Consider the following 13,517-nt stretch of genomic DNA (forward strand, 5'->3'; position numbering starts at 1 on the left):
GTCCTGCTTGACGAACCTGATCTCCTTCTATGACAAAGTGACGCGCTGGGTGGATGAGGGAAAGGCTGTGGATGTGGTCTACCTTGACTTCAGCAAGGCTTTTGACACCGTCTCCCACAGCATTCTCCTCAAGAAACTGGCTGCTCTTGGCTTGGACTGGCACACGCTTCGTTGGGTTAGAAACTGGCTGGATAGCCGGGCCCAAAGAGTCGTGGTGAATGGAGCCAAGTCCAGTTGGAGGCCAGTCACTAGTGGCGTCCCCCAGGGCTCGGTGCTGGGGCCGGTCCTCTTTAATATCTTCATCAATGATCTGGATGAGGGCATTGAGTGCACCCTCAGTAAGTTTGCAGATGACACCAAGCTATGCACATGTGTCGATCTGCTTGAGGGTAGGAAAGCTCTGCAGGAGGATCTGGATAGGCTGCACCGATGGGCTGAGGTCAACTGCATGAAGTTCAACAAGGCCAAGTGCCGGGTCCTGCACCTGGGGCGCAATAACCCCAAGCAGAGCTACAGGCTGGGAGGGGAATGGTTGGAGAGCTGCCAGGCAGAGAAGGACCTGGGAGTGATGGTGGATAGTCGGCTGAATATGAGCCAGCAGTGTGCTCAGGTGGCCAAGAAGGCCAACGGCATCCTGGCTTGTATCAGGAACAGTGTGACCAGCAGGGCTAGGGAGGTGATCGTCCCCCTGTACTCAGCTCTGGTGAGGCCGCACCTGGAGTACTGTGTTCAGTTTTGGGCCCCTCGCTACAAGAAGGACATGGAGGTGCTTGAGCAGGTGCAGAGAAGGGCAACGAAGCTGGTGAGGGGCCTGGAGAACAAGTCCTACGAGGAGCGGCTGAGGGAGCTGGGCTTGTTCAGCCTGGAGAAGAGGAGGCTCAGGGGCGACCTTATCGCTCTCTATGGGTACCTCAAGGGAGGCTGTAGCGAGGTGGGGGTTGGTCTGTTCTCCCACGTGCCTGGTGACAGGACGAGGGGGAATGGGTTTAAGTTGAGCCAGGGGAGTTTTAGGTTAGATGTTAGGAAGAACTTCTTCACTGAAAGGGTTGTGAGGCATTGGAACAGGCTGCCCAGGGAAGTGGTGGAGTCATCATCCCTGGAAGTCTTCAAAAGATGTTTAGGTGTAGAGCTTAGGGATATAGTTTAGTGGGGACTGCTAGCGTTAGGTCAGAGGTTGGACTCGATGATCTTGAGGTCTCTTCCAAACTAGAAATTCTGTGATTCTGTGAAATTTTTAAGTTTGTCTGCGGCGAGACAGATTGATGCTGGTACCCAAGTTGTTGTGAAAGCTCGCAGTCACATTTGTATGGTTGTATACGAAGGCAGCTGATCTGTCTGGAGGGACACCTGATGACTTGAGCTGTGAAGCAACTGGGCAAAAACATGAGAGTTTTCCTAGCAGGACTTGCTGCAGGACCTTCATTCCTCCTGATGTGCCAGGCTTGCACGAACCCCACTACAGCACGTGAGCAGTAGCGAATAAAGCCGTACTTTAAAGGAGGGTTCCCAAACTGAGAGGGGCACAAGAGGCAGCGGCTAATCACTCCTAGCATTTTCTGTGCTTGGAGGGTCAGGAGTTGATCCTGGTAATAGATGGTGAGCTGCGATTAATGGGCACTGCAAAATGTGGAGGGCTGCAGCACAATCCCCCCTTGCTGGAATAGCAAGGAACCAAGGAATTTTTCAGCAACTAAAGATATCCTGTGCCGCTTTTTGTGGCGTAGTGGGATTTGTTGCCAAAATGCCAGTTTTGCCCCTTGGGCATGTAGGAAGGCCCGTCCATGTGGAGTCCTGTGAGCACTGGTAGGTACACGCTATACGCCGTGCCCATCGATGACGTACGGCCTGCAACCTTCCCTTCGTCTGTAACCACATAAACCCAGTGAGGTCCTTCAGAGGCACTGCTTGCCTGCACCTTACAGCAAATGCTTCTTTGCCTTTTTGTGCCCTTGTCCTTTTCAGTATTCTGGAGGAGCGCTCACTGCAGTAACATGGGCCAGTGTCACTCTTATTACTTTACCTGTTTTATCTTTTGTGAAATTGAGCCTTTAGCCGGAATTGTCTGAGCCGCTGCTCCAGCAGTCGGTTAACTGTGAGGCTCCTCGAGCTCATTTCTCTCAAGTAATTTGATTCCCACGTGCTCACTGAGATTGCTTTTTTGCTGAAAGAAAGTGGGGAGGTGTGTGTGTGTGTGTGTGTGTGTATGGGAGCAGGCCAGAAATGTTACGGCAGACAAATGTAGCTTAGAGATAAAAACAACACAAAAACGTGTTTAAAAAGATCCCATCTCAGTTTATCTCCCTTTAACCCAGTGCTATAAAACCGAATGTTTTTGTGTTTGAGAATCGGAGACACAGGGCCTTTTGTGCTGGTGCAGGGTATGGAACAGGAAGCTAAATTCCATCCTGCCTCTACAAAAAGCCGAGAAGGTAATCCTTTCATTAAATTTACCAGAAATGCGTGTAAAACACTAAAAACATTTTTTTTTTTTTTGTAACTGTGGTCATAAAAGCTTTCTATGGATTTTAAGGTGTTTTCTGAAATCATACACAAGGTTCAAGTTTTTTTTTTTTAATTATTATTATTATTTTTGTTGCTGAACAATTTCTTTTACATTGTGGTTACTTAGGAGTAACTGAACACCAGTTTTGTAGATAAGCTTCTATATAAGACTGGTTAGTAAGGCAGCAGTTTCCTAAATAATGAACGATTTATTGAGAGATTTATGATTCTGTAAAATTGCTAGTGTGTTATCACGGTTTTGGGCAAAGGCCCTACTGCAGGGGAGTGAAAAACAAGCCTGAAAAGTGAATCTTACTGGAGGGAGGATTGTTCTGGAAATAAACCATTCAGTGCATAAACAATGGTATTTCAGTTGTCTGAAATATGCATTCCTCCCTCTGCATGGTGTTCATTGTATGTCCACCCAGACCTACCAAGCTCTGGGCACAGCATTTCTGTGTTACAAAGTTGTGGTTTGTTAGAGAAAATATTGCTAATTTGAGCAGACTGCTCAGAGGTCTGTTCCTACATATGACCAACATCAGGCTTGGGGTTCTGTTAGCATTCATTAGCTGCTGTTATAAGACACATCCCTTGACGGTATCAGCAGCATTATTAAATGTCATAAGAATACATCTTCCTAGCAGCATTGGAAGTATCCACAGTTGATGGATCTTGGCTAATTTTCCATCTTGGACCTGGGGGTGGGAGCAAATAAATACATCTATACTTTTTTGAGAGGTGTGAGGAAAGGAAGCTCATACTAAATGTCAGCGTTACCCAACCACTGACTACTTCACCTACTACTGTTGCTACAGATTGTTGTCATTTCTGACTTTAAAAGAGTGTACGTACCAATACAAAAAATCCTTACAAAACTGAGTTCAGTTCTGGGCAGTAATGTTTTGGGAACAAAGAGGGGTAGAGGGATTATTTATTTATTTATTTATTTTTCATCTAGCACTGAACTGAAAAGAGTTAAAGAAGATAGATTTTGGAGGATAATGTGCCAGGTCAAAAAGCTGGGTGCATCTACTGATAGTTGCACTGTCTGCATTTTCTGTTTATGTGCTACACTGTTGTGTAATGTAAAAAAAAAAAAAAAAAAAAAAAAAAAAGTGTATGTATGCAGCTGTATGCCAGATTTCATGACTGTTTCTGTCTAGAGCCTTTGCTTGCTTGTACATTGTGCCTGCAGCTCCACCTCTTCAAAGGCTGTTCTATTAATCTAACCTACTGAGGGCTATTCATACAGCTTATGGGTTTTTATATTTAAATCCTCACAAAAAATGATTTGCTGCCCTCAAGTTAGAAATTTAAAGGAAAATTAAATTAAGGCTGCATAAGTAATGAAAGCATCTTTAGATTTGATAGATAGAGACCATCAAAGCAAAAAGACTGTATCCCTAGAAAGATTTCTGATATTGTTTAGTGCTGGGGGGAGTTGCTATTGCTAGTATATCATGCAGTATCAGGCCTTAAATTCATATGCTTATGCTTCATGAATTCTTTAATTTCCAAAGTTGTTTGTTATGTTTTAGGTCATAAATTAAGAGATTTATAACTCAAACATTTTTATCCATATGAGGCCTATGGCATTAGGATCATAGTGTTGTATAGTTTTGCTGACAGATGGATTAAAGAAAGAAAGATCTTACGCCTTAAGAAATGTCTGAATTTTTCTTGTGTGCCATGAGATGTAAGCCTAGCATTTGTTACTGTGATATATGTTATATCATTGCCTGCCTAGCGAGACATGTGTATAACTCTATTGTTTCTAGTGGTCTTGTGCTGTGAACTTCTAACCAGACTTAAAACAAAACAAGCAAGCAAACAAAAACAAACCTGGGAGTGTTTTAGGGGACACCTAAATAGTGTCCCCTAAAACTTCTAACCAAATCTTTAGAATAGAGTGGTCACCAAATGCAATCTCAAACCTAGTCCAAAGAAGGTAGGTGGCAGAATCCAGATTTTTATTTTATTATTGGGGTATAAAACGTGTGCCTTCTATTTATTTCTCATTTCTTTTGTCTTTAGGTTTTCCAAATGAGCCTGCTGCTGTCATTGCCCTTAACACTATTAAGGAATGGTTAAGCAAGAATCACAACGAGGTATGAAATAAAATATAACTTTCCCAAATTTTTATTTATGATTATGGACTTTGGCTCTGGAAATGTAGAAAGAGTAAACACCAGCTTGAGCCTTGAGGTGAATATTTAGTCTAAAACAAATGAAACCAGGTTAGGACAATGTGGCTGGGGGAAGACTGTTACATTTTAAAAGCTTCACTGGAGTTCAGGGGAAATACCTTTGTTTGAAACCATACTGTGCATTTCCTTTGTATTGTAATCTTTCCTGGCAAAGTAAAAGACTATTCTCTTTCTAAGCTGTTTCTGAGCGTCACAGTTTTCATCTAATAATGAAGAGATTCTTGGAAAGGAAATGTATATAATAGTTGTCAGTGGAAACAGTCACTAAAGGTCAGCAGTGTTCCAGAGGTCACTTTACAGTAAAGAGCTGTATGATAGTATTTCCTATTTTTATTAATTTTTGATTTGCTTACAGTTAAGTGTTCATTTTCCCTGGAACACCTGCTAAACTTGTGACAGAACTGAATTTTTAACAGGACTGGTGTTCTTCCAGTGACAACACTATGGTGATTATTTTTACAAGACAAAATGCTTTCAACAGAATGATATCCATATCTTCCCTTTCTAGGTTTTTTTCTTGCTCTGGTTTTTGTTCTTAGCAGGCTGATAGTTTCTAGCATTGAATTGAAGAATGCAACAAAGTGATAGAATAAAATAATCATTATGTCTTGAACTGAGGATATGCCTGTTTCCTGGTAATGACAGCAGGCAGATCTCACACGGCTGAAGTTGTTGAGTATTTTTGTACGAAGGTATTTAACAAAGCTTGGAGTGGAGAAATATTAGGCACAGGAGCATAATTAGTAGTTTATTTCTTCTATTCATGTGTTTGGGGGGCCTTATTGTTAAGAGATTCTGATAAACAAGGGTAGCGATTTAGTAGGTTGTAGGAGTTTTTTGTTTGCTTTTTGACCAACTTTGAACTGAAAGGAAATACTATGATGAGATTTGAACGGTAAATTGAGATATACAAACCAGAGTGCCAAAAGGTACGCCAAGAAACGTGCATGTTTGGACAATGCGGTATGAAGCACTTAGCAGCTTTCTTTCCATAGATTAGATATTTGAGCGGTGAAGCAATTTTGGATGGACAGTCATCTTTAACACTAAAGATGCATAAGTGTCATCTTACCAGCCTAACTACAGGCTTTATGTTTTTTGAAAATGGAGTGTTAGTGCTTTACTGTATTTTAATTTCATTTGGTTGCATTTTTACTATATAATGGAAGAAAAAGAGGCTTATTTTTTATTTATTTTTTTAATTATTTTGGAACTAAACTTTTCTGTTTCAAAAGCTGAGTGTGTTGTATATATACCCCTTAATTACTTTTTTCTTTGCGGTATTATTGAAAACAAAATAAAATGGTTTGGTAGACTGCCTATCAAATGAGTAGTTGTTTTCTCAGTGAAAACTCTTTTCTGGAGTATTCTGCTCTGGAGTTCAGCTGTTGCTTTTCAGCTGTAAGACAACTTTTGCTTCTAATGTACGCTTTGAGTCTTCTCTTTTCTTTTTCTGCTTCTGGCATGACTTGGCCTGCAAGCCCTTGTATGCCCTACACATTCCTTCTTTCTTACTTTTAGTTAGCGTGTGTGCTGCTTCCCTCTATGTTTTTGGTTCCTGTCATAGGCTTCTGGTGAGTTCCTTCCCTTGTTTTCAGAACCCTTCAGCTCTGTCTTGGAAGGAGACTCGCGGTTCACAGCACAGTGATTGAAATGGCAGTGTTTATCCTATATGTTTTTGTCTTTTATCTGAGCATTAAGCACTTTGTGCAAATGTGATTGAAATGCTTAAAATTCCAACACATTTGTGGTTTGCACAGGTTACTGTAAACAAGGAACACCGAATAAGCATGATTCCTCCTTCCTCACTCAAATGCGTTCCCTTCTATTTCCTTGGTTGTCTTGGCACTCTAGCTCTAAACCTACTTACTCACTCCCCACAAATTCCAATTTCATCTGTATTCTTTTTAAGTTAATAGTTGTAGTTTACAAAGTTTGGAGAGTGAAAGGAGCACAGGCTGTCCTGACCACAGATGTATTGTTAAAAATTATCCTATTAAGCTTACATCACAGTTGTTTTTTTTGTCTTATTTTTGTTGGTTTTGTTTTTCAGTTTGGATTACTATAGTTAGTAACTGTAGTATTAAACATTTCTGAACACCCTGAGTCAAAATGTCATGATGCTCAGGTCTCATGCTATTTGGTGTACCTGAAGGCATACATATGATCAATTTGCAGCAATTATTACCTATCAGAGAATTCAGAAGCAAACTCAAAGAGCTTTTGTTAATTATTGAAGAAAATGGCATACTAGATTTCAGTCAAGATAGGTTTCAAGGGTAGGGTTATCCATAGCTTTGTACTTTCTTGTACAGTGGTTTCTCTCTTCATAAACTATTCCTGCAATCTGTCTTGAATTTTAGATTGTGGCATACTGGCATATTTTACATGTCATAAGTAGGTCAGCAGCAAAATAAAAATATTTAGTACTTCTACTGAAGACAGCAGTGACTTATGCAGTGAAAGGGATCTTTGAGAAGCATACAGTTGTTGGGTTCCTGTTTAATGCTTATAGGAAGGTGTGTATAATTCAGCTATATTAAATAAACTGCCATAGCTCAGTGTCAGGTGTTATTCTGACCCATTGTATTTTGCATATCTTTGTTCGCTTGGATTAGATTTTGGGCTTTAAGTAGTAATATTGTACATCACCCAAACTTTTCCTGAAACTAGTTCATTGTACAGCAACCCAAATGACAGGGACTTTTTAATGTCTCAACAATATAGTCTGTTCTTACTGCATACCTTGCAATATAGACCTTTCTGTAAACTTTGCTCATGAAGACAGAACAGCTCCAACTACAGCCACTGGATATTTAAATGTATTTAAACTCACATGTTCTAGCCTAGGAGCAAAACCTTTTCCATTTGCTGTGAGGCCAGCTTTTCAGAAGGCTGCCCGTGTTTCACTCCTGTTACGTCTAACAAGAACCACTCCCTTGATGCTGGCTGTGCTATCAGAATGGGTCAGTGTCCTGCTAACAGCCTCCTCGCCTGAACACGAGGCCTTTTGCTTTTGGCTGTGCTGAAGTTCAATGAATCAGTTGCCTTCTTCCTTTCCTTCCTTCTTGTGGAATCTGCCTTGTCTTCACCTGAGAAATCCTGTCCGGGTTCTGCTCCTTCTGTCACAAAGATGTTTGGCAGCCGGTTATCCCTGCGATAATGTCTGGTGCTGGTCGTCCTCAGATCTCAGACTCTGCGTGTAGGGTGTGTATTGAATGAACTCATGAAATTTTAGTGAAAGATAGAGACCAAAATGGTAATCTGCTCACTAGGAAACGTGCCTACACGGCAACACACTTAGCAAAACCAAATAGGTAAATAAGATGGAAACACCTGACATATTTATAAGTCTTTGTTGTGCTGTACAGCAGCTGTGTCTTATCTGTCTTTCTGCATCCCAGGAAACTGTGACAAATTTGTGAAAGATAAGGCAATATTGTTGTCTTCTCCTCTCTACCTTCATGTAGTGCTTTGCCTCCTTTGATGCTAAAATGAAGATTTTATCCAACCTGATATTAATTCAAAATACAAATAAATCAGTGGCTATGTTCCTAAGTCTGCCTGGGGCCCTGAAAATAACTGAAATGACTCTGAAATGTCTTGCAAGCTGTGTTAGAGTCCCAGGAAGTTCTCTGTCATAGTATTTACAAGAAAAGTGATTTGCAGTTAATGAAAGGTTTTCTTATCCAAGTCCATTGTTGTGCTTGACCCCTCAGGTGTTTGCATAAAAACTTATTAGCATGCTTAACTTCGATGTCACTCAGATGAATGTCTCATTACCATGCAAATGGAGTTAGCTCCTTTCTGAGGTTAATTGTTACAAAGCAACAGAGAGAGATCTATTGTAATTTACTGAACGCCAAACACCAGCTAGGCAGGGCAGCAGTCTAGCAGCCTAAAACTTAACTACATAAAGACCGCTAGGGAAAACAGCAATATTGTAAGTAATGGTTAGTACTTACTTGTATGTAACACGCAGCACTCTTCTGGTTTTGAAATGCAACTCTAAGTCAAACTAATTTCTGGCCGTGTTTTACACCAAGGTCTGCTGACTTGCAGCCAGAGGGCAAATCTAGTTTAGAAGCTGGTAAATGGCGTTACACTGTAAGCATAGAAATCCCTCGGAGCAAGCTTGCAGGAATGGCAACAGTCAGCACTACTGGGTTAATTTACTGCAGACCACCTAGGCTATCTCTTTAGCAAACTGCATTTTCACATTTCGCAAAGTGCTCTGAAGGTTTAATAGAATTCTTCAGAGCACAAAATAGAATTGGATCCCATCCTTTAGGAATTATACACTGGCATTCATTTAAAAATGCACATTAAGCTCTTTGAACCATTTGAAATGTTTCTTTCTGGGATAATTTGGGAAGGTCTGAGATACTGCCACTTGACTTCCCATAACGTATCACAAAGGAAATGTGAAGCCTTTAAATACTTACCCCTCCCGACATTTTAGGAGAGATGGTGGCATTATGTTTGTTGGTGTTTGTTTTTGCTTTGCTTTTGTGGCAGAGCATTGGGAAATTTAGTAATTGTTATTTGCTTGTACTTTAGGATCATGGTATGTGTCTTGAAAGGGTGAAAAATAAAAAATGTTCGTTGTATGCCTTACCTTATGTCACTGACATGAAAAGCCTCAGGACCTTTTCCCTGCTCAAGAAAAGACTTTAATTTAACAGCACATTTAGCTCAAAGTATTGTTCTTTCTCTTGCACAATCTCTCTCAACATTTATTACGTCCCTCAGTAGAACAACAACCGCAGAAGTGTGATTGCAATATATGCTCCATTGAAATAACTGATGCAGATTAAAAGCACATAGAAGGAAAATAAATCAGCACATTCCTGATTCCTTTTCATTAGAATCACTTCTGAAAAGAGGCTTTCTTACTTTGCCTGAAGCACAGTAGATTCAGATTTTAGCAAGTAGTTATGCGCATCATCCCAGTGTGGCGGTGTTTGTCTGACTCCCCCCCAAAAATAAATAAATAAATAAATAAAATAAATAAATAACATCTGCATTTCCAGCATAACAGGGTGAGCAACATAGTCCTGGTACAGGTGAAATTAGTGGAACTCTGTTTTCAGTGGCTGGGGCAGGATCCCAATAGCTCATTCCTTGTGACCAAAGTTTTCAGGAGGAAACACCTGGTTTCTCAAGTTAGGCACGCCACAATACAGATGCCCTGCACCTGTGCTTCATTTTGTACTGGGCTTCATCCAAATCGCGGTGGTATTTTCCACTTGGGAGATAGTTCAAGTGAAATTACCTTTCCTGTGCACCACTTCCCGTATGTGCGTGTACTTTGCCAGACACAGGGAGCTGGGGTGTGGGAGCTGAGGAAACGTTCCCTGCAATGGGACACGTGGAGGTGACTGCACAGATTGTATCAGCTGGTTTGCAGAGAGGTGGAGGACGTCCTTCTGGGGAGGGACCTGGGGGGACAGTGCAAGGAGTTGCCACCATTCTCCGTTGCGTAAGGCAGGGTGACGGGCATGCCTGAGTGAGCTTTCCAAGCCACTAGAGCTTTGTTCAGGGCACACTAACGTGGTCACAGCATTGTGTTGCATGCAGCGCTCTACAGGTGAGCATGGCACCCCGTGGTACCCCTCCAGGTACCGCATTAATCTTGGCAGTACCTGTGCTACACAGCGGTGCCTTACATAGGTATATATGTTGGAGGTGCGAGTCACCAGGGAAGGATCACTGCTCATGGCTGTCCCTTCAAAACTGGGTCAGGCGGCTAACAAAGTTCCTTTACCCCTGAGCCCATCAAAACATCAGGGCAACGCAATTTCAGCATTTCTGTAATGTGTGACTGAGTGTTGGTGGTCCCTGCAACCTAATTTAGGCTCCTCGTTTTTCAGAGACAATTAAACAAAGTGGCATCTTGAGATGAGGTCTTGTCTTTATCTCTGCAGAAGGATGCAGATGGAGACTGTGTCTTGGAACATGTTGTCTGATGTAGTTTACTTTAATGTAAAGTCAGTTATATTCCCCTAGGCACAGCAACTAAATTTCTACATTTATTCCAGAAAAGAATGGAATAGCAAGCTGACAATATTTAATTAATGTAAGCAAATATTTTTCTAAAAAATGACACAATACAGACAATTCCTCCTAAGATAGTATTACTTTTCATTTTGGGCAGCTAGTTTTCATGCTTATGGTTTTACAGTTGTCAAAAAAAAAAAAAAAAAAAAGGCGCATATATTTATGCCTAAGGTGACGTCTTTTATGGCAAGTTTGGGCCTGTGCTGACATGTATTTATTTTCAAGTATATTTATTACTTAAAAATAAAGCTCTCCAAATCTGGGTTTCTATTGAGCCACTGATAGATTCTCAAGGACAGTAAGGGTGCCAATAAAAATTCAGGCGGCTATTTTGGTAGCTCTTATATGCCACTATCATTTGATTAACATAATCCCCCCTCTCCCCCCAACACCGTTCTCTTGGGTAGGTTAAAAAATGATCTCCTTTCTATTTCTACATTCTAATTAGGTGGTAATCATATGCTGCTCTGATTGAAATGAAAATCAGCCATCATGCCACTGTCATCTAGCTGAAGTCGAGGAAAAAATGCTTTTCAACTTGTACAAAATTAAAATGATTTACTCGCTCTGTGTAGCTGCTCTCTCACTGGGCTCAAAGAGATTCAGTGCTGTCCCTAAAGCCCAAACCTAACTATCATCCCAACAGACAAGTCATTTTCTGAAAAGATAAGTAAGCTGCCAAGGCAGTGATGCTTTCTTATATGTTCTTCAGACTGCTATTCAGGTGGAAGGATGATAAAGCAAAGCAGACAAAGCCCATATTCATTATACACAATACCTTATTTATTAAACTTAAAAAGCTTTTGTTACTTTTGATACAGCTATTAAGGGAAGGCAGGAAGGCATCCCTCTTGGAAAAACATGTTGCAGCTCGTGATTGCTGTGGTTCTCCCACGTGGCATCTCTGTTGCTCACTTGTGGCCAAATACAAAACCTTAAGAAGGGAATAAGGGGGGAGACGTGGCTTCCTGTCACCCCATCCTCGCCCAGACAGTTGAGGAAACCCACTTCTATGCATACTGTAGGTGTCTTTAATCAATACATCTTTGTGAAGATTTAAATACACGTAGTGTACCACAGAAATAATGTCTCCTATAACTCCAGTTCAGCTAATTAATGCCATGAATACAAGACAGGTCTCTGCATGGGTTCTTTTGTGTTTACACTAGTTAACCATCTAATAATTGAAATTTGCCAAAGCATTTGTTCCTTTTATCCTTACAATTTAACAACAGTTATGATAGCAAGAAGCTGAATAGTTAGAAATGTTTGTAAAGCATGTAGGTAAATTAACAAAGGGATCTGTAGATCAGGGATGAGTTCTTGTCTTGTCTCTTTGATTTGTCCTCTTGCTTTCTGTGTATTTGGAGGAGCCTGGTTGCTGTGGTGAGGACATGTAAGAACAAATTCCAAAAACGTTACTTTTTTCTTTCCTGTTACTTCTTGTATGACAAAAAGACCATGATAACATCCCTTTATTTAAGCATTGGCTTTCAAACAGAAATCCCAATAATGCTAACAAAGAGGCCCAGCCTTCATTTTGGGAAAATTTAGTCATCGTAGCTACATTTTAGGAGACAGTTTCCTTTAAGTTGGCTTCTGCTCCTCTCCCTGTGGATACCTGGAAATAAATAACAATCTGTTTAGCTCTTGTGAGATATGTGGATAAAATACTTCACGAAGTGAAGAGAAATCGCTGTTAGAATCTGTTTTCAAATGAGGGAGAAAAAAATAGTTGTAAATGTTTTGATATACCTTCATGTCCTACAGAACTGTATCGTGTGTTGTGGCTGGATCCTAGCAGGAACTGAGCAGGTGGGGGAAGGGGAAGTGCAGGCAGGAGAAGGTTTGCCTCTGGCTCTGTGGAGTGGTGCCAGGAGGATCCTGTGATGAAGATGGAGTTTTGGGAGACTCAGCAGAAGGATGTGAGGCGTGACCTCCTGAGGAGCACCCTGCCTCCTGCTCTGCAGCCTGCGGAGGATGTCAGATTTGGGGTTTCCTTGGGCTGCAAGGGTATCAGCTCTTTGAACCAACTCAGGTGACGTGCCCATTGGTCTTTGCAGACGCGGAACACCTGGCTGTGTGCTCTGAGCCTCTCTGAGTGCCCTGGAGGTGCTTAGCCCTGCACCCAGCGTGAGCTGGATGCGTGCACGGCCACGGACCAGCTGACGGCTGTGCCGCCTGCCTGGCCACAGCTCACAATGCAGTGCTGAGTGAAACCGTGCTGCTGGCATGGTCAGTGGCCCTAACGCGTGAGCCAAGAGCACACGCTTTGTTCTGCTGGCACTTTCCTGGCATCCTGCAGAGCGTACGATGTCTGCTTTTCGGTGCTCTGTTTCCAATAAACTCAAGTAGCTGTTTTGCTTCTGGAAAGCTGCCGCCTCTGTTCAACTTAAGCTCTGTTCTGCTGCCTACAGTTTTGCCCAAGTGGAATGTCCAGCACGGCGTGTGAAGGTGAAATAATAAAATGGAAAAATACTTTAAGTGATTCTTAGTTGAACAACCATCTCGTATCATGCTACGCGGGGAGAATCTAGTGCGAGGTAGCTACCTGTAAAGAGAATATTTTCCTAAGTTTTATTCTGTCTTACCATCTAAGATTTTTATCTGACCAATGTCTACCATCATCTCTCAGCATGTTAGCCATCAGCACTAGGTCACAATCAAATCTATGCAGGACGAATCCCGCGTGGGATTCTTATAGCCAGAGTGCATTCCCTGTGAGGAAAAAAAAAAGTTTATTGC

General features: G+C 41.6%; 1 protein-coding gene across 1 annotated transcript in view; it reads left to right on the forward strand.

Annotated features, from left to right (window-relative positions):
• The window catches only part of MACROD2 (mono-ADP ribosylhydrolase 2), an 852,361-nt gene that overhangs the window by 595,892 nt on the left and 242,952 nt on the right, over positions 1-13,517 (forward strand). Inside the window, exon 8 of the mRNA XM_082757433.1 lies at positions 4,540-4,613. Coding sequence (XP_082613559.1) covers positions 4,540-4,613 — 74 coding nt within the window. The remainder of the gene's footprint in view (positions 1-4,539; positions 4,614-13,517) is intronic.

Source organism: Aythya marila (assembly GCF_965140915.1).
Source record: "Aythya marila genome assembly, chromosome: 3".
NCBI classification, from domain to species: Eukaryota; Metazoa; Chordata; class Aves; order Anseriformes; family Anatidae; genus Aythya; species Aythya marila.